Here is a 27926-nt window from a genome sequence, read left to right as displayed (position 1 = left end):
TGAAAAGTCTAATATTGTGAAAAGTTTATTTGCATTAAATAGCTCATTTTTACCATCATAAGAGATAGTGACATATACCTGTCATTTGTGATCAGATAAAAGACATTTTGGAATGGATAATTTCTTTCTACTATTATTTATGAGAGAAAGTTAAAAAACAAAATCCAAATTCAAAAGTTTTCAGTAGTCTTCCTACCTCCAGTGTACCCTGGCAAAACTCACAGCTTGTAGGGAATTGTTAAGTCCTAAGCTGCAATGTACCATTTTTTCCCCCACTGAATTAATCAGTACAAAAAAGATCTGCAGTATATTCCTGAAAGTATACCATATTCCCACAAAGTAAGGGAGCCTAAGAGCAACAGTAATCATTCATTGCCTCTCAGTCTCTCAAATCTCTTAAGTCACTTGATCAAAACATTCCCAAAATAATAGGGATCAACTTCTATTCAATAAACCTAGTATGGGTTTACCCACTCTTTCCATAGAGTTCAACAGACCCACATAAAAGTAACTGGTCTTTGAATTTTTAACTATGATTATTTTTCATCATATAAAATGTATTTAATAAACTGTCAACATATGCAATGTAGTAGGTATCAGCATGGAAGATGCAGCTTCAAAGACGTTTATTATAAAATTTCTTATGGTTGATGCTTTGGATTTTTAAATAAATCATCTCTTCAATAAAGGTCTCTAAACTCATTCAAATTATTTAAAATCCTGGAAAAAGTTTAAATTACTGATCACTCTAAAAAAACTTGACAGATCCATTCTGACACATTTCTCAGGATACATTTAAAAAACATTTCTTCAGCTAAGTTCTTTAATGTAACATAACATTTTATGACTGTTAATACATTATTCTCCCTAATTTATTTTCATTCTTGGACCTTCAAACCATCTTGGAATAAGTATGAAAGATTTTAAGTGCAGAAATGAATAATGCATGATTTAAACACTGTGGAGGTAATTAAAATCAATAAATATTTTCTTGTGACTTAAAAAAATAACAGTAGGAATTGTCAATCTTGAGTATGTTTCTGGAATTTAACTTGTAACAAATATATTGTTATATAAAATGTTTTTACCTTATTTTGAAAGCATTAAATATGTAGGGATGTCCAAAATATGTGGATTGTTTTTAAAACTGACACAAATGCATCCATATACCACTAAAAACAAACAAAATAATCAGAATGATGTGCACTTATTAGGAAACAAGTTTAAATATTTGGAATTTCTTTAAAGTGCTCAGATTTGGAAGAAGAGTATTTTTAAGCATGCTAACTGTACCTTATCATGAACACAAAAAGGACTGTTAAACTCAAGTTTAGAAAAAAAAAAAAAAAATCGAGGTTCTATGAAAGGAAGATTAGTAACAAACGTTTTCCATTGAATAAATTCAGGTAAAAACAAATAGCACCACAATGAATTGCACTAAGGTGCTAAAGGAGGTACCTTATTCCCTGCAGAGTGAACGCTCCTTCTGAAATGTATTGCAACATATAAATGCAACTGTTTAATGGTTACCATTTGGTTCATTCATCTACAGAAAACTGCATTCCTTCTAGTTCATTATATTGAACGAACATTCAAATTACTGAACTATACATAATGTTACATACTTTACATTTTATGAAAACAAAGCTTGAAGGAATATTTATAAAGGTCACCTTGAATATAAGATGACAAGTTTAAAAGGGTTTCATATCTCTTAAGACATTTAATTTATGTTAATGGTCCAGGAGTGTTTTAGATATAGATATAGATATATGCATATATATTTCAACAAGAAGTGTAAAAATTTTTAAAAACAAATCACAGCACTCATAGCTGTTTTACATAAGAAGGACTTGGGGTCATTAATGTGTCAAACTATTACATTTATAATATGTATATTTTTAAAAAGACTGAAAATGGCACATCAGGAAACTTGCTGAAATTCTTATTAGAGGCCCATTTCATTAATATCACTGATGTGTCAAGTCAACATAATTCCCTTTTCCTCAAAAGCATTTGTCCCTTCTATTTGGATTCACTCTGGGTTCTCTGCATTCTCTAGCTTTCCTTGGTTGAATGGCATCATCTTCTGTGTCAGTTAAAGATCAGGAAAACGGCTTGGGTCTTCCTTGTAGTCTTCGGGTATGGTGAAGATGGAGCCATCAAATTCATCATATCGAAACTCCTGAAAAGTCACAGTGGCTGTGATCGTAGGAAACACGGGTATATCTAGAGAGGACAATTAATGGTAACACTGTAAAATGAAATGGTAACTTATTTATAGACAATGAAATATGATAAGAGAGAAATATATACATTCCTTAAAATGTAAAAAAGCATTATTCAGGGACCAGACAAACCCTAATACATGTCTAATATGAGTGTGTTTGGCAGGGGTGAGGGATGTGTGGGGAGAAGTTTGGCTACTCATGAGGAAAGAAAGACACCAAGGCATCAAGAGTTACATCCAAAAATCAAGGTCTCACTGCTCCCCAATCCTAGAACTATAATGGCGGATTCCACTAGACTATTTTTTCTTTTTCTTGGGGCAAAGGGATGGCTATATTTGTACTTTTTTGCATTCTGCTATATTTTCTTTAGAATGTAGTGTATAGATTCTGAATCTGAGCTGATTTTTTTTTTTCATTTAACACATGAAATGCATTCATCCTTTTTTGTTTTTAAAACACTAAAAACAATCCATCATTTAAATAGATAAAGATAATCTTGTCAGAATTGGAGTAATAATCATACTAACAAGCCTAATATTTTTCTAAATAATATACATTTCTAGCTGAAACTGTGAGTTAAATCTGACATCAAAAATGACCAAATAGGACTTCCCTGGTGGCGCAGTGGATAAGAAACTGCCTGCCAAAGCAGAGGACATGGGTTCAATCTCTGATCTGCGAAGATTCCACATGCCATGGAGCAGCTAAGCAGGAATACTGCACCTAATGAGCCCTGTGCTCTAGAGACCACGGACTGCAGTCACAGCCTGCGTGCCTAGAATCTGTTCTTTGCAACAAGAAGACCACTGCAGTGAGAAGCCCTTGCACTGCAAGGAAGAGCACGCTCAGTTCACAGTAACCAGAGAGAGCTCACGCAGAACAACGAAGACAGCACAGCCAAAAACAGATAAATGAATAAGTTTATTTTTAAAAATTTAAAACTCAAAATTTGATCACTCTGCTTAGTTTTATTCCTAACACAATTTATTGGAAAGAACACAATTATAAAACCTGGGTTGATTCCTACAAGTCATTTAACTTATCAGGCTCAAGGATTTCATCTACGAGATAAACTTGAAAGCCTCCTTAAAATTCTGAAATGATTCTATGAAAGCTAAGTTGAATGTCTGTCTAGGATAAAGGCATACCATAAACTAAGTCTGACTGTTACAAACCTAGTATTTTATTGCAGAAAGTAATATTTTCATTAAAAAAAACACAGAAATCAACATAAGGATTACAGAGTTTTTCCAGTTATTTCTGAGGAAAAGATCATTCATTGGGGCCTACTGAGTGAAGAGTCTGCTCTGATTCAGAGTTCAGCAAATTAAGGCCTGTTGCCTGGGCCTTGCAAGGCCTTTGAGCTAGAAAAGATTTTATATATTTTAATGGTTTTAAAAAAATGTTTCATACAGATAAAATTACATGAAATTCAAACATCATTGACCATAGTAAAGTTTTATTGGAACACAAGGTTTACTTATTATCTATGGCCGTTTTCATTCTCTAATAAGAGATAATAGTTGTGACAGAAACCATATGATCTTCCAAGTCTAAAATATTTGCTATCTTTCAGAAAAAGTTTTCTGACCCTTGTTTTAGGCATTGGATATAAATGGCAACCCACTCCAGTATTCTTGGATTCCTGGAAAATCCCATGGACAGAGGAGCCTTGTAGGCTACAGTCCATGGGGTCCACTTCACTTTACTTCATACACCAGTAAACAGGAGAAAACAAATCTTGCATTTAAGGAGATTACATTCTGGTTAGGAGATCCAGACAAATAAGTAAAGAGTAATGTGACTGAGGATCCAGAAAAAAACAAAGCAAGCTGTGGTATAGGCAATTTCATTGTTGAGGGTAAGAGTTCTTGATTAGGGTTCAAAGGCAAACCTCAATAAAGTGACTTTTCAGCAAAGACCTGAGAAAAGAAACTATACAGTTGCCTAGAGGAAGAAAATTCTAAGTAAAGGGAGTAAGTTTAAAAAAAAAAAGGAAAAAAAAGCCCTAAAATCAAACAGCATGGTTTATTCTGGGGACAGGTGGGAGATCGGTCTGACTACAGCCAAATGAGTAAGGGACAGAAGAGGTCTGAGGAGAAGAAGGCAGCCAGATCAAGTGGGGTTTAAGTCAAGGAAAAGTCTTTGGCTTTTACTCTGGATGAGATGGAAACCAATGGATGGTTGTGAGCATACTAGTAACACGTTTGAATTAATTTGGACAGAGATAATGAGAATATAATGTAGGGTGACAAAGGTAACAGGAGAGAAGTGTTCCAGAAGGAGCAGTCAGGCGGCAGGAAGAAAATCGAGAGAGAACTCGATCTTGGAAGAGATGAAGCGAACCTGCACCAAGAAGCTGGGCTGTTTCTAACTTAAGGCTGTTAACAAACTTATTTTTGTATATAGGCTTTTATGTGAGTATATCTTTATTTTTCTGGGACAAAAGGCTAGGAATGCAACTGCCTGACTGCATGGATGTTAGATGGTTAGTTTTTATGTTGGTTTTTTTTTTTTTTAAGAAACAGCTAAAATGTTTTCTAGAGTGGCTGTACCATTTTACACAACCACCAGCAATGTATCAGCGCTCGATCCAGTTTCTTCACATCTGCACTAACACCTGGAGTTGTCACAATGTTTTGGTTTCTTAAAATAGTATTATTTGTTTATTTTTGGCTGTGTTGGGTCTTTGTTGTGCTCATGGACTTATCCCGTTGTGGCAAGCGGGGGCTGCTCTCGTTACGGCGCAGACTTCTCTCGGATTCGCAGGCTCCAGAGCGCAGGCTCAGTGGTGGCGCACAGGCTGTTTCTCTGTGGCATGTGGGCTCTGCCCAGACCAGGAACAGGTGTCCCCTGCATTGGCAGGCAGATTCTTAACCGCTGGACCACCAGGGAAGCCCCAACAATGTTTTATTTCAGCCATTCTGTTAGGTGTATATAATGATTTCACTGTGGTTTTAGGCTTCCCCGATAGTTCAGCTGCTAAAGAATCTGCCTACAGTGTAAGAGACCCCGCTTCGATTCCTGGGTTGAAGATCCTCTGGAGAAGGGATAGGCTACCCACTCCAGTATTCTTGGGCTTCCCTCGTGGCTTACCTGGTAAAGAATCTGCCTGAATGTGGGAGTCCTGGGTTTGATCCCTGGGTTGAGAAGATCCCCTGGAGAAGGAAACAGCTACCCAGTCCAGTATTCTGGCCTGGAGAATTCCATGGACTATCCATGGGGTTGCAAAGACTTGGACATGACTGACCAACTTGCACTTTGTTTCACTGTGGTTTTAATTTTTTGTTGTTTTTCAGTTGCCAAGTCATATCTGAAATTTTTATATTTGTAATTTTATTTTCATACAGTTCAATATATTCTTTTCCCTTGAGATTTCACCACTGACCCATATATTATTTAGAAGAGTGCATAACAGAATACCACAAACTGGAGATTCTGCTGTTATTATTTCTAGTTTGACTACTGTGACTGGTTTTCCATTCCTTTTCAATTCTTAAGGTTTGTTTCATAGCCCAAGATACAGCCTATCTTGGTATATGTTCCATAAGTATTTTTAAAAAAAAGTGTACTCTGCTGATGTTGGGTAATGTGTTTCCATAAACGCCAACTAGGTGCTCTGGTTTATGGTGTTATAGAGCTGGTCTATAATATCCTTGCTGATTTCCTTTCTAGTTGTTCTGTCAACTGTTGAGAGAAGGATGTTGCAGACTCTAATTATAATTGAAAATCTATTTTTCCTTTCATTTCTTTCAGTTCTTGCTTCACCATCCTGTAGTTCTGTTGTTTGGTGTATACATATTTAAGATTGTTTTCTTCTTCATTGATTGATACCTTTATTGTTATATAATACCCCTCCCCCCATAATTTTCTTTACTCTGAAATCTACTTTTTCTAATATTAATGTATCTAGTCCTGTTACCCTTTGATTCATGTTTGCATGATACATCTTTTTCCACCCATTCATTTCATTTTCAACTTGTCAAAATCATATTTGATGGGAGCTTCTTGAAGAGAGCATGTAGTTGAGTCATGGTTTTTAATCTATTTTTCCAATCTATCTTTTAAATGGTCTGTTTAGACTGTTTACGCTTAATGGAATTATTTATATACTAAGACAATTCTGCTATTTCATTGCTTTTTCTGTCGTCTCTTTTTTCATGTATTTTTCCTGCTTTCCTGTAGGTTATAGGAACACTATTTATTTATTTGTTTACTTTTGGCTGCACCATGCAGCATGCAGAGCTTCCCTGATCGGGGATCAGACCCCATACCCGCTGCAGTGGAAGCATGGAGTCTTAACCACTGGACCACCAGAGAGTCCTGGCATGACTACATTTTAGAATTTTATTTGTGTTTATCTGTAGTATTTTTGAGTATATCTCTTTGTACACCTTTTTTTGGTGGCTGCTGTAAGTATACATTATATATAACTAATTTATCATTGGCTCCTGATGTCATCATTTTAGTAGTTCAAGTGATGTAGAAAAACCTCGCCTCCCTTTATCTCTTTTTCATTTTCCCCTATTTATAATATAACTATAAAGAGAAAGAATGGAGAGATAAAAGTAGACTTGCAGTAACCCAGCTATGAAAAGCAAAGGTTAAAGGCAAGTGCTGGGTAAGGTGGAGCTAAAGGGATTATTTTATTAGATTGGTTGAATTTTTCTCTGAAGTTTGGCCATCTTCCCTCACCTCCCTGACCCTGACTTTTTTTTTTTTGGCCACACCATACGGCTTGTGGAATCTCAATTTCCAAACCAGGGACTGAACCCAGGCCATGGCAGTGAAGGCCCAGAATCCTAACTACCAGGCCACTAGGAAATTTCCTAGACTGGTTGAATTTTAAAAGGAGAAAGACCTTTGGTTGAACTTTAAAGACCTGAACACAGCCTAACAGCTAAGAGAAGAAGGCTATACTAAAGCAGTTGGGAGGTAAAGAAGAAATGTAGGAAAACAAAGCAACCTTTTTTAAAAAGTGGGAAGGAGAACAGATCCATAGTACAAATGAAGAGATTACTCAAGCTAAGAAAAGGGACACCACTTCCACTGAGACAGAAGAGCTGGAAGAAAAGATAGGGCTTGGGGCAAAAAGTCTGTATGGAAGGTTGGGAGTAATGGGGGAGGTCTCATTACTTCTGATGGCCTCTTTTTGTAACTAAGAAAACAAAAAAACTTATCTGCTTAGACTGTGGGAGGAAGCAACGGAGGGGATGCGGATGGGGACTGCTGAAGGAGGCTCAGATTTAGCCTTTGAAAGCAAACAGAGAGAAGCAGCAAATCAGAGGAAAGATCATTCAGAATTAGCATTTAAAGCTTTGGCTGAGGACTTCCCTGATGGTCCAGAGAAGGTGGCACTAGTGGTAAAGAACCCACCTATCACTGCAGGAGACATAAGAGACACAGGTTTGTTTCTTGGGTCAGGAAGATCTCCTGGAGGATGGCATAGCAACCCCCTCCAGTATTCTTGCCTGGAGAATCCCATGGACAGAGGAGCCTGGCGGGCTACAGTCCATAGGGTTGCACAGAGTCATACAAACCTGAAGCAACTTAGCACCATGCACACCAGTGGTTAAGAGGCCCCTTTCCAGTGTAGGGGACATGGAGTTGGGGAACTAAGATCCCACATGCCACAGGGCAACTAAGCCCATGTTTCACAACAAGAGAAACAACTACGGAAGCCCCGATCACAGCAATGAAGAGTCCACGTGCAGCTCAGCCAAAAAAAAAAAACCACGAAAAAAAAAAACTCTGGCTCATTTTGAAAACATACAGTTGTGTTAACAATTTCCAGATTTCCCCCCTCCGTTGTACTGTCTATCCTAAATATAAAAACAGGAATGACTGAAGATTAAACTGACCTAGGACTAGATTTTATAGGGTCATTGTAAAAGAAGGACAGAGACGAGACAGATACTTAAGCAAATTCCCTATAAGTATATAAGCAAAAAATTATAAATCCCTTGTCAATAAAGCTTTATGTCAGAGAAATGCCTGCAAAAAAGTGCTGTAGACTTTTTTCCCATATAACCAAGGTGTTTCTTTTTCACAAAATCTTGTATTGTGAGGTTTGATTTTGGCTTGGAACTTTAAAAAATGTGAATACAGTAATAGTTTCATATATCTAATCCCTGCCCTCGATTCAGGTTTGTCACTGTGCCTCTTAAATACAATATACAGAAGAGAGTCCGATGCTTGAACTATTTTCTGGCTATAGATAATGACAGTGGAATTTTAAGCTTCTGCAGAAAAAGTTATGTGATGATCCATAACTCAAACACTCAGCTCTTCTTTGCTTTAGTTTTTAACAATTTCTGCCTACAATCTTATCATTGGTTTACTCAAGTAGATCTTGGGTTCTCAGCACTTTTATATCACAAAGGGAATCTAGAATGACATATTGAGAATATGTTTTAAAATCAATTTTAACTTACAATATGCATATTCCCAAATTTGAAAAATTGAGAAGGCTGGGTTTAATTTTTAGCAATAAAAGCATTACTTCTGGGAGTATAGCACCTGCCCTAATTGTTGTGAGATGTGGTTTCAGTAATATTGAGTGAAACAAGGTAAACATATCAGAGAAATTATATAAAAGTTATATTTACTATAATACCCCCTACCCCATCCAGAATATACCCCCTATCCCACCAAAAGGACAGGGATTTTCACTGTCTCTCATCATTAGAAAAGGGTTCAGCACACAGTAAGCACTGATTAAATACTTGTGGCTGGATCGATGGGTGGTATTGAAGGCCCCCATGGAGCTTAGTGAAGTGAAGTCGCTCAGTCGTGTCTGACTCTTTGTGACCCCATGGACTGTGGCCTACCAGGCTCTTCCATCCATGGAATTTTCCAGGTAAGAGTACCAAAGCGGGTTGCCATTTCCTTCTCCAGAGGATCTTCCCAACCCAGGGATTGAACCCGGGTCTCCTGTATTGCAGGCAGATACTTTATCATCTGAGCCACCTGGGAAGCCCCCCATGGAGCTTAAATCACTGCTAAATCTAAGCCTCAACTCCTAAAGATCCTGTAAGAAGTGTCTTACTCCTCTTTTTCTAATATAGTTAAGAAGATAAATATATACAAAATGAGTTTACTGTTTTGAAAGATCATTGTTTAAAGTGAAATTAAGTTTAAATATTTAAGACTGAAAAATAAAATGTAATAACTATTACTTTATCCCTGAATAATGACTGTTGACCCCAGAAATATTCCCACTGTTCAGAAATTCAGAATCTGCAGAAAATATGGGCTAAAATTCTGTCTCTCAATTTCACATTAAAATATTATCACAGTGCATAAGTTCACTCACACCCTCTTGAATGAAATATTTGTATACCCCTCACTTACACTTGCTTTAAGTCAAGGAGAGTTTTCATTCAGCATTTTATATATTTGACAAAATATGAATATCAATGCATGTAATTACAGAAAAACCATATAAAATTATAAACTAGGAAATTCATATTCCTTCAAAGAATATTTCTTTTTAAATGTTAGTAAACAGCTCCATATTTCTAATAGACATTAAACTTACATGACAATTTTTCTCTTACCTAGTTTTACAGGAAAGCCTGGAGGAAGTTTCATTTGAACAAATTCTCTAAGCTTATTAAAGTGCTTGAAGGGAGCTATTACTTCCAAAACATTCAATAATCTGAAATATGGAAGGAGAAAAAAAATTTTCACATTGATTATATTGTGTCCTTATGTTTTATAACTACATGCTCCAAACTTACAGTATCACAGTTCCAATATCACAGATGTTAAAGATGAAAAAATGACACCTCCTTTACCTCATTTTTTTTGTTTTATTATTCTTTTCACTGTGTCAGTCTATAACTTTTACATTTTATTGTGCAGCCAGAATTTCCACAGTTATTTGATCTTAGATCTACATTTCAGCAGACTCAAAGCTCACACTAGTCCTCCTCCTAAAGTCTACACATTCTCAAGTTCTTTAACTAGCCTACTGTTTGGATGCCTGAATTTCACTGTCAATTTTGTGTGTGAGAGGGCTCTTAAGTGTTTATTATTCCTTAATTTCTTACAGATTTGATAAATGAGTGTTTCTTTTTTGCATACGAAAGGGGAATCTGACTGGCATAAAGTTTCAGTTTATACTATTTCCCTCTTAACTAACACAATTTCACAAGGTCTCTTAGCGAGTGCTAAGAGCTCTCAAGCACTCTTAGCACCAAGTATTAGACTAGTCATTATACTGTAACTCCTCCTTTTAGCCTTTGGTTGGATGAATTTGATTTCAGTATTATTATTTTTCTCTCAAAAAGGGCCCATGGCTGCTGTATTGACTGAATTTTTCTGTGTCCTTTGCAATTGCCTTGATATATAAATGACATCTTACCTAATTGTGGTATCACACTTTCTTTGCCTCAGCAGTGTCAAGACGTGAAAAAGTGTAAGGCCAGGCTGTTTTTTTTTTACACCTTTTCTCCCGAATGCTTTTAGAGAGTTCTCTATTAACAACTGAAATGCAATCATTTAATCAGGATAATCACTGTTACTACTTCTTGTCCATTACTTTTTATTGGAGCCTAATCAGACTACAGATTTAATTCTTCCACACAAGAAAATTTCCTTCTATCATATTTCGAATACTCTTTTCTTTACATTTTGGAGACTTTTTATTTAAGTGGAACAGCAATGATCCTTACATTGAACCACTTTCCTACATAAATCAGTTCAGTTCAGTCGCTCAGCTGTCCAACTCTTTGTGACCCCACGGACTGCAGCACACCAGGTTTCCCTGTCATCACCATCTCCTGGAGCTTACTCAAACTCATGTCCATCAAGTCGGTGATGCCATCCAACCATCTCATCCTCTGTCATCCCCTTCTCCTCCTGCCTTCAATCTTTCCCAGCATCAGGATCTTTCCCAATGAATCAGTTCTTCACATCAGGTGGCCAAACTATTGGAGTTTCAGCTTCAGTATCAGTCCTTCCAATGAATATTCAGGTGAATGAATGAATATTATCTGATGAATATATCATCCTCCATATATATTACTTCTCAAATTCCTTTAACCTCTTCTTTCACTGGGCTTCCCAGGTGGCACTAGTGGTAAAGAGCCCGTCTGCCAATGCAGGAGACACAAGAGATGGGAGTTCGATCCCTGGGTCCAGAAGATTCCCCTGGAGGAGAGCACAGCCACCCACTCCAGTATTTTTGCCTGGAGAATCCCATGGACAGAGGAGCCTGGCGGGCTACAGTCCATAGGGTCGCGAAGAGTCGGACACAACTGAGCAGACTTAACACTCACATGCACTTCTTTCACTGGATTCACTATAAGCTATCAAAATTTAATTTTTGGCCATACCTGTTCTGTTCATTGTTGTTTCTAATGTATTTGTTTTGCAATAGTGCTATTTAGTGCTTAATTTATTTCCTTAGCTTTATAATCTCATTTTCATTTCATTCTGTTATCTTATCTTAGAGTGATCTAGTTTAGCAATCATGTTCTTTTATGTTCTCCTAAAATATTTCTAAAACTTATATTTTGACTTATATTTTATTCTAGAATGAGTTCTTTGTCTAGCTTTTACATACTATGTTCTTTATTTTACTTTTTTAAGGGGGAGTGGTTATAATTGTCACATTTTATAAATTCTAAGATACCTAATTTTTAGTCACATATTAACATCTCTGAAATTGGAATAACTCCTAAAATTGATAGCATCTTATAATTTGCCACACTTTTCTTCTTCCTTTCAATATATATCCAGAGTATCTTGGAGTCATTTTGGGTCCAAGATAAGATAAATTTTGCATACTTGTATGTATGGCTAATTCCCTTCCTATATCTTCTGAGAACTATTAATTTATTTTCCTCTTTGATCAACAGCTTGAAGACTAGCTATGGAATTCTATCTGCTCTTCTAAAACTTGGCTACTGAGGAGTATAGGATGTGTACAGAACCCCGTAGATAAATAAGGGTCCTGCTCTCATCCAAAAGAATTTTTTTTTTAATGTATTAGGTCACACTGGAAGTAGAAGGATCTAGGAAGGAAAGCCTAGGGCTTCAACTCATCCCCTGCTTTAGCGAGAAGCCTGAATTTACAGTTCTGTCAGAATCAGCTCTAGCTATCCACCTCCCATTCCACACATCTCTCCAAACTTTTTTTTTTTGTAATGAGCAACTGATGAATACAGGTTTGGAAGATATATTCAAGATATTCATGGGAGTATTGTTTATAATGGTGACAAACTACAAATAATTAAAATGTTTATCAGTAGTAGGATAACAAAAATAAATGGCGGTACATTAATACCATAAAATACCAAGGAAAGGAAAAAAAAAGATAATGTAATTATTTTAAGAACTCCAAGATAACTCACTTTTAAAATAAAAAAGGAAACAGAATAAAATGCAGACTATTTCCCATTTTTACAAAAAATGCTAAAAACACACAGAGCAAAATTTAGACAAAAATACATTAGTTATTTACCTGTCAACTATTAGGAAGGTCAAAGAAAACTGCCATGTTTATTCTATAAACTTCCATACTGTTAGATTTTCTGCAATAAGCATGTATTCATGTATTATTTTTATAATTTACAAAAACTATTCAAAATTTTATTTAGTTGAAATAATTAAAATGTTAATATTTTGAGAGCTGGAAAATTTCTAGAAGGGTGTAGACACTGCCAAAGAAAAGGCTATTTTACATTTCAAAGGCCTCAAATCCACCACTCGGATGCAAACATAATTATAGCCTTCAGATTTTAATAGTTTCTTTCATAAACTTGTGCAGTTAGTAACAAACTTACGATTCAATTCCCAAGGGAAATTCCTGGCTCATGGCTATTGTGGCTTTAAATGTTTTCTTACTTTCTTTGCACACCAGTTCTCTACCCAGATGAGGAGCTCTAAATTGAAAGAGAAAAAAAGAAAATATTAGGAAATTTTTTCCACACTATCATCATCCTAAGAAGAATCTGTCATCTTCCAATGACATTCATTAATATTTCAACTTTTCTTACTCTGAGGATAGAAATAAAATTATGCTAAAAGAGAAAGAGACATGTATAACAATTGAGACAAGGGTAACAAGGAAAATAACAAGGTATAAAAAGTTAATTTCACATCAAATATAATTTTAATAATCACTATTTTTAGTAACAAAGCAAAATCCTATAAAAAAACAAACTTTACAAATATTCCATATCTTTTAAATCACTTCAATCTCTTTTTACTATCTATGGTTCTCAGCACTGATCAATAAGAAGCAAGGTAAAGAATAAAGAATTTTATATTAATTATCAAGTATTATAAAAAGGAAACATTTTATAGAAATTTAAAAAGTATACTACAAACCTTTCAACATTAAAAACAAGATAACTTCTTCCTAAGCATGAGGGTAAGTAATATTTATTCTCCAACAAAAGAACATTTTCTATGAAAGACAGTACTTTCTTTGATATGGTCAGCTAGAAAAATTTATTTATTTATTCATTCAAAATAAACCATTCATCATTCTTTTATTCAATCAACATTTACTGGCTACAAACTATGTACCAGATACTTTACTAATTATAAGCAACATAACAGTAAGCAATTGTCTTGGGTAAGGATAATAAGAAGTAGTCTGGCAGAGGCTGAATCAAATGGATGATGACATGGAAACGTAAAAAGCAGATAACAATGAGTGGCCTTACACACCTTGCAAAAGACTGGATAATGAGAGAATATAAAGTTCATCTTACAGTGAAAAAAACTCAAACAAGCAATTTCACTAGGCAGTCTTCATATTCTATTTCCTTAGAGTATGGGTTTTGGGGAGTATATAAACTGGCAAGAGAGATGTAGAACTGCGGTTCTACAATTTACTCAAAGAGAGAATGTAATTAGGAATGCTTCTCCCTCGTCATACTTCATCCACATTTTTAAAAAAAAAAAGAAGTGTTTCAGACAAAACTATACTAATAATTCTCTGTAAAAAAATTTTTTACAAAACTTTTTTTTTCTATAAGCCAAAAAATACATAAACACAACAAAATCAACACTTACTTTCCATTTTCAGCAGATATATACTCTTCCCACGTAATAGTGTTCTGAGGAGGAGGGGTAAGGGACTGTCTTCGAATCGGCTGCCAAAAAAAAAACAAAGAAAGAAAGAGTAAGGGGGAGAGAGAGAGAGGGAGAAAGAGGAGTGGGGAATAGAGACACAAGAGACCGAGAGGGAGAAAGAAAAGAAAATTATCACATTTTAAAAATATAAGATTAAAACATATAATAAACTATAATCTCCTTAAAATCATCAATATAATGCTTTAAGAGGTTATTCGGAGATAGTTCCATGATGATATAAGCTCCATCGGTAATATTTATTATTAATATCATTTTAAAAATCTCAAATAAAAAGAAAAGTATCCAAGAGGTGAAATCCATTCATTCAATGCTTTAATCATCTAAAATGTTTCTGACATTATGCTAGATGCTGAACGTGGCAACTACAGAGAAGTATAAAAACTAATCTTGACTTTATGGGGCTCAAAGTTCAGAGCTGCAAAGAAAAAACATATACAAACATGAACAGTTAATCAGGAATACAAAATATTAAATGATTAAAGACAAAATGTGCTTACAAAAAACTGGGTAATACAGGGGTTCAGAAAACTGGGCAGTCTTCTACAGACAATAAATTGAGATTAGAAGATTAACACTCCAATTTAAAAGAAAAGAAAAAGAATATTTTGGACAGGGAGAATTAATGAAAATACTAGATTGACTTCAACTAGGGAGGAAAGTTCAAAAGGAATATCAACAACAGTGGTAAGGGTCATATCAGATTTAAAACTTACCCCTTGTCTTTGCTAACTAAAAATTTGGATCACTATACAATAAACGAGCAATAAAGAAATAAGGGAGTAGAGTAGAAATTGCTAAGGAAAGATTAACAAGACAAACTATATACAGCAAAAGGATAATAAGTGAAAGACTGCTATAAGTAACAACAAAAAAAACAGTACCGCTGGGAGAGGTTCCATTCAGAGAAGTATAGTTTTGGATATAATGAGTTTAAGATGTTAACAGGCAGCTGTTAAACCAAGGATTCTAAAGACACAAAAATGGGCCAGAATCCCACCCACCTCCACTAGCTGGTAGTTGTGTGACCTGGGGCAGGTAACTTTATACAACTGTCAATTTAACTCACCAGCAAAATGGAAATATGACCATCACCTCATGGTTAAAAATTCAATGAGATAATGTATAGAAAGGGTTAGTGCTTGGCACATTAGAAAAGATTGAGTAAATAATAATGAATATTTTATACTGGGAAGTTCCTAGAGGGCAGTTACAAAAAGAGAAGGAAGGAAGGAAATCATATTTAGAAATAATGTTAAGAATTCTCTAACTAAATAAAAAGTAAGAAAACAGGAATGATGACTGAGTCCTAAAAATCACACAGACTGGGGGTGGTGAGGAAGGGAGAGTACAGGAAGAGGACAGAAAGGAGCCTTTAAAAGGACATAAAGGAGCCTTTAAAAGCCTTTAAAATTATTTTTTTTCTTTTTTTAAAATTTTATTTATTTATTTTTTTTCCATTTATTTTTATTAGTTGGAGGCTAATTACTTTACAACATTGCAGTGGTTTTTGTCATACATAGAAATGAATTAGCCATGGATTTACATGTATTCCCCATCCCGGTCCCCCCTCCCACCTCCCTCTCCACCTGATCCCTCTGGGTCTTCCCAGTGCACCAGGCCCGAGCACTTGTCTCATGCATCCAGCCTGGGCTGGTGATCTGTTTCACCCTAGATAATATACATGTTTCGATGCTGTTCTCTTAAAACATCCCACCCTCGCCTTCTCCCACAGAGTCCACAAGTCAGAAAAGCCTTTAAAATTAAAGGAGATTAATCAATAAGAAAAAAAAAAACAGAGTACCAAGGTATCATGGAAGTGAAAAGACTGTTTCAGTACCATAACACAAAGACTTTAAAGAAGCCTGAAAAACTGGCCATAGATTTTGTTGGCTAGAAATCATTGATGATCTCTGAGTAACGGCAGAAGAACGTGGGACGAAAGGAAACTAATAGTTTTTGAACATCAGGTAGCATGAAAGACAAAATTCTGCCCTTGAGAAGCTTATAAAGAGATACATAGGAAGTAGATAATTATAATCCAGGGTGATGGTTATTATGATAGAGAGATCAAGAGGATGGCATAAAGAGCACAGAGAAGAGAACTGCCTGACCCAGGCTGGGGTAGGCAGCCAAAAAGATGTGCGAGCAAGGCTGATTCCTAGTGGAGAAGTCTGAAAGAAAGAGAACAAAATAATCAACTGACACTGATGAACAAACAATGGTGAGAAAAAGCATGCTGTACTAGGAAACTACAAGTGTGGTGTGTCTAGTTGGCATAAGTAGCATACATGAAAGGAAAAACAGCAAGATACAGGGTAAAAGGGCAAGGCAGAAGAGAAAAAGTAGTCTGAAGGTTTTATGCAGTAAGTAGATTGTATTTTACTCAAAAAGCAATGGACAAATATTTTGAGGCTTTTAGAACAAAAAAATTGGACCAGACTGACCAAATCCTGGCTTTGCCAATTACTAGCTGACTTTGGAAAATTATTCAATCTCTTTTGTCTCAAGTTTAGTTAACTATAACCTCTCAGGGTTGTTGTAAGGATAAAACTGGCTTGTTAACCTAGAATACTTAAAACAGTGGCTAACAAATAGTAAATATTCTCTACATTTTAGTTATTGAGGGCTTTACATAGTTCAATCTATTTCAGATAGCTCATTCTGGTAGCAGTAAGTTAGGAAGCTATCTCAGTAATTCAAATAAGAAATGACAAGGGGAGCTATTTCAAAGTGGAAGAAGAGATATTCACGAGATCTTTAGGATTTTGTGATCAATTATAGACACAGAAGTAAGGAAAGTTAAGAAGTTCAAGGATAAATGTCAGGGTGCTGACTTAGATAATGGCAGCAAATAATGGTGGTACCACTCAAGACAGAGAAGGAAAAAAATTGTCTGATCGGATTTAAACATACTAAATTTTAGATACCTATGTTTATCCATGTGGAGGAAGGAAAATACTATAGATCTGGTGATTAAAAGTCAGGTCAAAATTGAAGCTATATATTGGGTGAGAGTTACTAGTATTAATGTGGTAACTGAAGCATCAGTTATGTATCTAACAAAGAGACATTAGAGAATACTAGATGTCTACTCAATCAAAAATCTATTCTCCTATTCTTTGTTGTAAAAGAACCTTCTACAAATTTTTGACTGGACACATTATTTCCTATATAAAAGACTTCTTTTCTAGCCATCTTTACAGCCAGCTAAGTGTTATCATGTAACTGAGTTCTAATTAATGGGATCTGAGCAGTGATGTGTGCAAGTTCTGGTTGGGTTCTCAAACAGAACAGGCATGGCATTTCCTTCCTAATTACTATTAGGAATTATTCCTAATGGTTGGGATACTAAACAGGTAATAAACCATCGTATACCACGTGGATGAGAGCTAGATCCTAGAAACGCTAGAGAAATATTGATAAGACAGAAAAAAAAAAAAAAAGGATAGGTCTGAGATGAACTCACAGAGCAATGAAACCATACAAACTCAGATTTTTACATAAGAAAAAAATAAACTCCTGTCTTGTTTAAGTTCCCATAATTTTGAATCTCTTATGGTCAGCCAAACTAATATCATGAAAACAGTGAAAGTGTTAGTCACTCAGTTGTGTCCGACTCTCTGCATCCCCATGGGACTGCAGCACACCAGACTCCTGGGTCCATGGGATTCTCCAGGTTGGAGTGGGCTGCCAAGCCCCCTCCTTCAGGGGGTCTTCCCATTCCAGGGACCCAACCTGCATTTCCTGCATTGCGGGCAGGTTCTTTACACTGAGCCACCAGTCTATTTAATACCTATATATATTTAATACTTGTATATATATTTGGCTATAACTAGTGTTTTTTATATATATATACAAAATCTTAGTGAAGACTCATTTTCCTGGCATGATTAATGTAACATGTCATATATTTTTTCAGGTAATAAACTTCTCTAAGCAGTTTCTACTATTTCCAGTAGAATTCTTTCTAAACTATGTATTATACATCCTCCATCTTAGTAGAGACTGTAATGCATCTAATTTAACCTTTTACTGAACACTTGACCTCATCATTATGAAAATCAGTTCTTACACTTTAATAAGCTCTGTCTTAGTTTATGTTTATTCTAACTTGCCTTTTGTTATATGCTGATACTTGCAGTTGAACCCGTCAGTCTTCCCTCCATGCAGTTTTCACAACTTTAGCGAAACAGGAAGACATGAAGGCTGCCACAGGACACCATATGGCTTTCTGTTATTTCCCCAAGTCAATAGGCTCTGTAACTGAAATGACATCAACCCCTTCCTACATAACTAAATGCAAACGTCTAATGCCTGTTTTTCTTAAAGTATAAAAAGAGAGTTTTAATTTATTGCTAGATTTGCTAAATTCTAGTATTTGATGTTGCAAAAGATTTCTGGAAGTTTAAGGCATTCATGTATTTTATGTCTATGTGTTCCTATTTTGATTTAATATGTTAAAAAATATATAATCACTAACAGAGTTTAACTCAATATTCTATATATATATATGTATATGTACCTAGCTGGCATACAATTAATACTTTTCTCAATGACTGTCTAAGGTATAAATAGTACACTGCTCCCTCAAACTGGATAGAACAAAGTGGAAAGCAGCACCAAAAAAGTATAGGAGCAAGTAGCCATGACTTAAGAATTTCTGAGCACTTAAATTTTATTATAAAAAATATTGTTAAAAATACATACTAAATATTAGAACTATGTCTGGAAAGGAGGAGAGAAGAAGTAAGCATGGCAAAACTAGTTAAACAGCAATTTCTCCTAAATGCTACCTATAAGCTATTTTTTTATAGAAATTAAAACAAATATTTTACTATAAAAACAAGAAGAAACTCAAAAGCTAGTTATTTAGAATAAAGAACATAAATTCATTCTGAAAAAGACTAGCATATTTATTTTTAAGAACTGCAATTTTATTAAAATGTGACTTTAAAATATAGTATTTTCGGGAATTCCCTGGTAACCCAGTAATTATAACACCACGCTTTCACTGCAGAGGGCACAGGTTCAATCCCTGTGCAGGGAACTAAGATCCCACAAGCAATGCAATGCCACCCAAAAATTTAAAAAAAGAAAAGAAAAAATATATATACATATATGTATATATACAATATTTTCATGTCTTTTGAAAACAATCATAATAAAACTAGTCAAACATGTTTTCCAGGCTTGCAAAAATTTCAATAATGCTCCAAAGCCAAAAACATGTTTTTTACTAATATGCTTTAGAGACATCACTGAAAAAAACACCACAATACTAACTTTTAGTACACTTTTCAATAGCAAACTTCCCTTATTCCTTTTCCAGGTTCAACTTCACAATATTCTGAAAGAATTGCTAAGATGAGTTAAATATGTGGATACACACAAAGAAGAGACTATAACAAAGGCAGACTGGGAAGCAATATACTTAAAACAAGAAGAACAACCTGGGATAAGGGTCCTAGAATCAAAACCCATCTTTGCTACCTATAGCTTTGTGATTTCAGATATATTAATTTCTTTAAACTTCACTCTCCTTTCTATAAAATTGCATAAGGATAATCATCTCAGTTCAGTCACTCGGTCATATCCGACTCTTTGCAACCCCATGGACTGCAGCACGACAGGCTTATCTGTCTATCACCAACTCCCAGAGCTTACTCAAACTCATATCCATTGAGTCGGTGATGCCATCCAACCATCCCATCCTCTGTCATCCCCTTCTCCTCCTAGCTTCAATCTCAGTAGGTCACTGTAATAATTAATAACTAAATGAGATAATATATGGAAAAATACTTCACACAATACCCAGGAACCATTTCCTTTGACGGCTAATTAGAAGTCAAAAGCTTAATTATTTAACTCCCATTATATAGGCCACTGGGATTAAACTAAATTTTAATTTCAATGTACTTGATTAAAATGTCAATTAAAGACCCCTTTAACAATTCAATTGCATCAAGTTACAAATTCTCCCCTAAAGAAAGTAACTTGTATACTTATCTCAAAATGGTTTACTGCCAAAATTAAACAGAGGTAGCAGTAAGCACCTATAAGCAATAAGCAATAAGCACAACAAAATCACCTTTTTAAAGAGAACTGTAATAACATGTAAATAACAATGTAGACCAAAGAAATGGCTTTTTTGGCTGTTTAACAATGAAAAGGGGTAGTGGCTTTGTCAAAGATTAAGCTCATCATTCCCTCTCTCAGTTCATCTCCTATTACCTGAACATAACACATCCTACATCTCCTACTAATCAAGAGATCAGTAAATACCAGGAGGTATCTGGAAAATAAAGTCTAGGGAGGCTCTATCCCAAGGACAAAAGAAAAATGAGGACTGCAAAGAGGATCTGGCAGGAAGAGAACAGGATCATGCTAAACTGGTATGATCACAATTTTAACTTAAACATTTAATGTGGATTCTTAAGTAATTTTACATCCTGTACTCATTAAACAATGACTGATTTGCTCAATATATAAACTTCTTAAACATTAAAATAATTTTACAAACAAACAGTTATCACCATGAATTAGTTGAAACCTGGCATGCTATTCTACAAAGTTTGTCTATTCCTAACACAAGAGAGGACTCTACACATGGACATCATCAGATGGTCGACACTGAAATCAGATTGATTATATTGTTTGCAGCCAAAGATGGAGAAGCTCTATACAGTCAGCAAAAACAAGACCGGGAGCTGACTGTGGCTCAGATCATGAACTCCTTATTGCCAAATTCAGACTAAAATTGAAGAAAGTGGAGAAAACCACTAGACCATTCAGATATGACCTAAATCGATTCCCTTATGACTATACAGTGGAAGTGAGAAATAGATTTAAGGGACTAGATCTGATAAGAGTGCCTGATGAACTATGGATGGAAGTTAGTGACATTGTACAGGAGACAGGGATCAAGACCATCCCCATGGAAAAATGCAAAAAGGCAAAATGGCTGTCTGAGGAGGCCTTACAAATAGCTGTGAAAAGAAGAGAAGCAAAAAGCAAAGGAGAAAAGGAAGATATTCCCATTTGAATGCAGAGTTCCAAAGAATAGCAAGGAGAGAAAAGAAAGCCTTCCTCAGCAATCAATGCAAAGAAATAGAGGAAAACAATACACTAGGAAAGACTAGAGATCTCTTTAAGAAAATTAGAGAAATCAAGGGAATATCTCATGCAAAGATGGGCACAATAAAGGACAAAAATGGTATGGACCTAACAGAAGCAGAAGATATTAAGAAGAGGTGGCAAGAATACAAAGAACTATATAAAAAAGATCTTCACGACCCAGATAATCACGATGGTGTGATCACTCACCTAGAGCCAGACATCCTGGAATGTGAAGTCAAGTGGGCCTTAGAAAGCATCACTACGAACAAAGCTAGTGGAGGAGATGGAATTCCAGTTGAGCTGTTTCAAATCCTAAAAGATGATGCTATGAAAGTGCTACACTCAATGTCAGCAAAATTGGAAAGCTCAGCAGTGGCCACAGGACTGGAAAAGGTCAGTTTTCATTTCAATCCCAAAGAAAGGCAATGCCAAAGAATGCTCAAACTATTGCACAATTGCACTCATCTCACACACTAGTAAAGTAATGCTCAAAATTCTCCAAGCCAGACTTCAGCAGTACATGAACCATGAACTTCCAGATGTTAAAGCTGGTTTTAGAAAAGGTAGAGGAACCAGAGATCAAACTGCCAACATTCACTGGATCATCGAAAAAGCAAGAGAGTTCCAGAAAAATATCTATTTCTGCTTTACTGACTATGCCAAAGCCTTTGACTGTGTGGATCACAACAAACTGGAAAATTCTGAAAGAGATGGGAATACCAGACCACCTGACCTGCCTCTTGAGAAACCTGTATGCAGGTCAGGACGCAACAGTTAGAACTGGACATGGCACAACAGACTGGTTCCAAATCAGGAAAGGAGTACGTCAAGGCTGTATATTGTCACCCTGCTTATTTAACTTATATGCAGAATACACTCTGAGAAGCACTGGGCTGGAGGAAGCACAAGCTGGAATAAGGATTGCCGGGAGAAATATCAATAACTTCAGATATGCAGATGATACCACCCTTATGGCAGAAAGTGAAGAAGGACTAAAGAGCCTCTTGATGGAAGTGAGTGAGGAGAGTGAAAAAGTTGGCTTAAAACTCAACATTCAGAAAACTAAGATCATGGCATCTGGTCCCATCACTTCATGGGAAATAGATGGGGAAACAGTGGCTGACATTATTTTTCTGGGCTCAAAATCACTGCAGATAGTGATTGCAGCCATGAAATTAAAAGACGCTTACTCCTTGAAAGGAAAGTTATGACCAACCTACATAGCATATTAAAAAGCAGAGACATTACTTTGTCAACAAAAGTCTGTCTAGTCAAGGAGATGGTTTTTCCAGTAGTCATGAATGGATGTTAGACTTGGACTATTAAGAAAGCTAAGCACCAAAGAATTGATGCTTTTGAACTGTGGTATTGGAGAAGACTCTTGAGAGTCCCTTGGACTGCAAGGAGATCCAACCAGTCCATCCTAAAGGAAATCAGTCCTGGGTGTTCATGGAAGGACTGATGTTGAAGCTGAAACTCCAATACTTTGGCCACCTGATGCAAAGGACTCACTGGAAAAGGCCCTGATGGTCAAAAGATTGAGGGCAGGAGAAGAAGGGAACAACAGAGGAAGAGATGGTTGGATGGCATCACCGACTCAATGGACATGGGTTTGGGTGGACTCCAGGAGTTGCTGATGGACAAGGAGGCCTGGTGTGCTGTGGTTCATGGGGTCGCAAAGAGTTGGACATGACTGAGCGACTGAACTAAACTGTAAATGTAATTTGGCACAACACCGCAGGGGAGAGACTAGACATTCAAGGAATTCAAGTCTTCTCATAGTAGCCTTTAATCTTTTCATGACTGTGACTCACGTTTTGCACTATAACCCAGCAGTCACACATATATACATAAACACAACATACACACACACCCCAGACACTACTGATTCATAAAGTAATAAGAACCTATCAGGAGATGCAGGAAACAAGGATCTGATCCCTGGGATGGGACGATCTCTTGGAGAAGGAAATATGGCAACCCTTTCCAGTATTCTTGCCTGGAGAATCCCATGGACTGAGGAGCCTGGCAGGGTGCAAATCCATAAGGTCACAGAGTTGGACATCACTGAGCAACTAACCACACACACACTATGTGCTCTAGTTTTTATTATCTGAATTTAGATTCTACTTTAAAAAAAAAAAAGCAGGAGTCATAATAGCCCACTAAACTGAATTCTTATTCCACTCAGTCAGTCAGCCAGTCAGTTCAGTCGCTTAGTCAAGTCCGACTCTTTGCGAACCCATGAATCGCAGCATGCCAGGCCTCCCTGTTCATCACCAACTCCTGTAGTCTACCCAAATTCATGTCCATTGAGTTGGTGATGCCATCCAGCCATCTCTTCCTCTGTCGTCCTTTTCTCCTCCTGCCCCCAATCCCTCCCAGCATCAGGGTCTTTTTCCAATGAGTCAGCTCTTCTCATCAGGTGGCCAAAGTACTGGAGTTTCAGCTTCAGCATCAGTCCTTCCAATGAACACCCAGGACTGATCTCCTCTAGGTTGGACCGGTTGGATCTCCTTGCAGTCCAAGGGACTCTCAAGAGTCTTCTCCAACCACCACAGTTCAAAAGCATCAATTCTTTGGCACTCAGCTTTCTTCACAGTCCAACTCTCACATCCATACATGACCACTGGAAAAACCATAGCATTGACTAGACGGACTTTGTTGGCAAGGTAATGTCTCTGCTTTTTAATATGCTATCTAGGTTGTTCATAACTTTCCTTTCAAGGAGTAAGCGTCTTTTAATTTCATGGCTGCAATCACCATCTGCAGTGATTTTGGAGTCCCCCAAAAATAAAGTCAGCCACTGTTTCCACTGTTTCCCCATCTATTTGCCATGTAGTGATGGGACCGGACGCCATGATCTTAGTTTTCTGAATGTTGATCTTTAAGCCAACTTTTTCACTCTCCTCTTTCACTTTCATCAAGAGGCTTTTTAGTTCCTCTTCACTTTCTACCATAAGGTTAGTGTCATCTGCATATCTGAGGCTATTGGTATTTCTCCCGGCAGTCCTTATTCCAGCTTGTGCTTCTTCCAGCCCAGCATTTCTCATGATGTACTCTGCTAATAAGTTAAATAAGCAGGGTGACAATATACAGCCTTGACGTACTCCTATTCCTATTTGGAACCGGTCATATCCACTAGAGGCTCCCAATTGTACAATTTGAAAACAATGCTATAAAAAAATGCTGTAGAATGTTAATCTTTGGGAATCTTTTTTTCCAGTTTTAAAATCTAAAATTGTTAAAATAAAAAACACTCAAGAACCCGTCCAATTCATCTTACTCAGGAAATAAGATTGCAGACGCAAGTTATCCTGTCTGGCACCTAAGTATTTCCTTGATTTCCCTCTCCTTTCCTAACTGTCACACAATTCTTTGCAGGTAGCATGTTTTCAATAAAGACATACTGAATTAAAAATTTATGGGATGGTAATGGCTAAAAATGACATCATAAAGTAGGCAGATTTTTAGCAAGGCCTTCCCTTCAAAGCAGCAGCAGGTTTCAGCTGATGAAGTGGAAAAAAATTTATGCAAAGGGATCATGCTTTGGTTTCATGCTTACAAAATGATTTTAATCTATTTATTAGTGAAGACTCAAAAACCAACAAAAGATTCACAAAAAAATCACCAGACCATCACAGAAAAATAAAAGGTGATACATGGTAAACAAAACCTAAGAGCATACTTAAATAAACTCACTGAATGCCGTGAATAAAGTCTAACCCCTCCCTTAGAACATTATAAATTAAGAAAAGTAAAATTATACCTCAAAATTCTGTTCCATTATATTTCCACCTTTACTCAAACTCTCCATAATGGCCTTATTTCGAAGAATGTCTTCTTCACTGAGATGTTCTCTTCTTTTTCTTGATTCTAAAACAAGTCCATTCACCAGATAAAAGTCGGCCAAAAAGTTTCCTACCCTTTCCTAAAATGAAATCAAATATTTCAAAATAATAAAACAAATAAAGTTTGCCTTAGATTTTTTTTTTAAGTTTCAAAGTAAAATATACAGTTTCTCCATAAACATGTAACATTTAAATGAAAATAAATATTCCTCTGGTACTTAAAATCATCAAATTATCTTATACATTCTATTAAGCTAAAAAATACATAACATTACACATTTTAAATTTGTAAAGGAAAGTTTTTAAACACATAAAATGCAGGTAGTTAATCTCCAATGAATTAAGACTAAGTAAAAACGGCACATAATATTCCTTTAGAATCTACTAAGTAGCACAAAGCTACAGAAAACTTAATTTAGGTAATAGTCAAATATCATGAGTTATAAGGAGGGGTCAGGGATAATTAATGTTCCCATTTTATAGATAGAAATAAAAACTAGAATAAAAAGAAATAAACTAAGTCACATAAAAACTTCTAGTACAACTAAAATTAATTGCCTGTTCCAGTATTCTCTAGTAGGCCCAAACTTCCAAGATACAGTTGCTTGCTTCTTTCAACAAAAAGAGAACCACCAAGCAGTCTTGCTGACTAGCACAATTTATGTTTATATCATGTATTGGGAATGGGGAACTCAACTGGAATAAAAGGACATCAGGAAGAGTCCTCTTCAACATTAACCTTCACTTTTTTCAGACCCACAGGTGGTCAGAGTTTGAAATACCTTACCACAAACAATAGGATCAGTAACTTACTAAAAACAGGCTTCCCATTTCTACCTGTATGCAAATCACTTCTCTTGCTGCTGCTTTCTGGCATTCCAAAACTAAGTGTTTAGAGTGGCTTCTGTTTCTATCTTGCTCTGTGGCTTCCTTACCAATCATTAGAAAGGAAGGCACTCTGCACCTGTTTCTACCTACAAAATGGGAACTATAAGCAATTACTGACTCCCTCCTTACCTGTCAAAGATTTAAGAAGATCACCTAGACACTCTTCAAGAGCTTTGAGCTGCTTAGCAGTAGTACTAGATGAACAGCAGCTTCAATTTTTATCTTCTCTTGAAGTGATCCTTCTAATGCTGTCCAGAAGAACAGAGTACACACAAATAAGACTCAGGCCAACAAATGGATTGCAGTTAGGATCTCACATCTGGAAATCCTATAATGTTACTTGTTGCCAAATAGGGATGAAAATTGATGAACCTAGATCTCAAAGTGAGAATTTTTCTGTGGTTGGGAAACATTCAGGTGATAATGATCAATTTTTGAAATCTTATAATGAAAAAGCATTTATTAAAAATAAATAAAAAAACAAGTCATATCAATAAAAATATTTAGATCTATATTTCCCATAATACAACCATTCCATTTCTTGCTAGCTATAAAAGACAATGCAAAGGGATATAAAAGGATGGTAGATGTAACATCATTTATAGCGGGAGAAAACTGGACACAAATGTGTATCCACCTAAACATCCAAAAATACGAGACTAAGTAAATAAATTACAATATATCCATACTATGGAATACAATGCAGTAGCTAAGAAGAATAAAGTAATACTACTGAAAAGAAAATACTTCTAAGACATACTAAAAATTGGGGGTGGGGGGGGAGTTGCAAAACAACAGATACAATGCAATGACACTTTATGAAAAACTAAATATTTGTATCAATAACTAGATATTATTAAAGATATATATCAACAAACATTGAGATATATTGATTATTATAGATATATATCAAAGTACAATGAGTTGGACACGACTGAGCAACTGAACAACAATGTACATAAAGTATAAAAAAAGTCAGGAAGATATACACCTGGGTAATGTTCTGCTAAAGACTCTGGGACTATAAGCTGTAGTCAAGGGGGATTTCTCAGCTTTATATGTAAGATTGTGTGGTAGTTAATTTTATGTCAATTTGGCTAAACTATGATGCCCAACTGTTCAAACACCAGTCGAGATGTTGCTACGAAGCCAACATTTGGTGTTGGGGGGGTGCACCACACAGCTTATAGGATCTCAGTTCTCCAAGAAGGGACTGAACCGAGGCCATGGTGGTGAAAGCATGTCCTAATTACTGGACTGCTGAGGAATTCCAAGATGGCATTTTTTAGATTAGCTGAAATTTAAATCTGTAGACTTGGAGTAAAGCAGATTACCCTTATAACGTGGGAAGGCTGTTTCCAATCAAATGCAGGCCTGAAGAGCAAAGACTAAGGTTTCCCAAAGGAAAAGCAATTCTGCCTCAAGACTGCAACACAAAAACCTTGCCTGAGATTCTGATCTATAGATTTCAGACTCAAAACCATATAACTCTTTCCAGAATTTTCAGCTTGCTAGACTACTCGACAAATCTCAGACTTACCAGCTCCCACATTCGCACAAGCTAATTCCTTAAAGTAAATCAACCTCTTCCTCACCCTTCTTCTCCTTCTGTCTATATGTATGTATATATACATACAGATATACATATATACAGATAGATATAGATCTCCTATTGATTTTGTTTCTCAGAGAACCCTGACTAATTTACTTTTGTCTTTCTAATAAG

The 27926-nt window shown here is 36.0% G+C and overlaps 1 protein-coding gene across 1 annotated transcript in view; it reads right to left on the bottom strand.

The window, feature by feature from the left end:
- Positions 1-609: 609 nt before the first annotated feature.
- Positions 610-27926, bottom strand: part of ANKRD13C (ankyrin repeat domain 13C) — a 92786-nt gene continuing 65469 nt past the window's right edge. The window contains exons 9-13 of the mRNA XM_020896199.2: positions 25231-25392; positions 14265-14344; positions 13025-13123; positions 9791-9891; positions 610-2229 (exon numbers count right to left, since the gene is read on the bottom strand). Of these exons, the coding sequence (XP_020751858.1) occupies positions 2099-2229; positions 9791-9891; positions 13025-13123; positions 14265-14344; positions 25231-25392 (573 nt within the window). The 3' untranslated portion in view covers positions 610-2098. The remainder of the gene's footprint in view (positions 2230-9790; positions 9892-13024; positions 13124-14264; positions 14345-25230; positions 25393-27926) is intronic.

Source organism: Odocoileus virginianus, chromosome 5 (genome assembly GCF_023699985.2).
Source record: "Odocoileus virginianus isolate 20LAN1187 ecotype Illinois chromosome 5, Ovbor_1.2, whole genome shotgun sequence".
Taxonomy (NCBI): Eukaryota; Metazoa; Chordata; class Mammalia; order Artiodactyla; family Cervidae; genus Odocoileus; species Odocoileus virginianus.
Note: the sequence above shows the minus strand (reverse complement) of the source record. Positions and strands in the feature narration are given on the sequence as shown.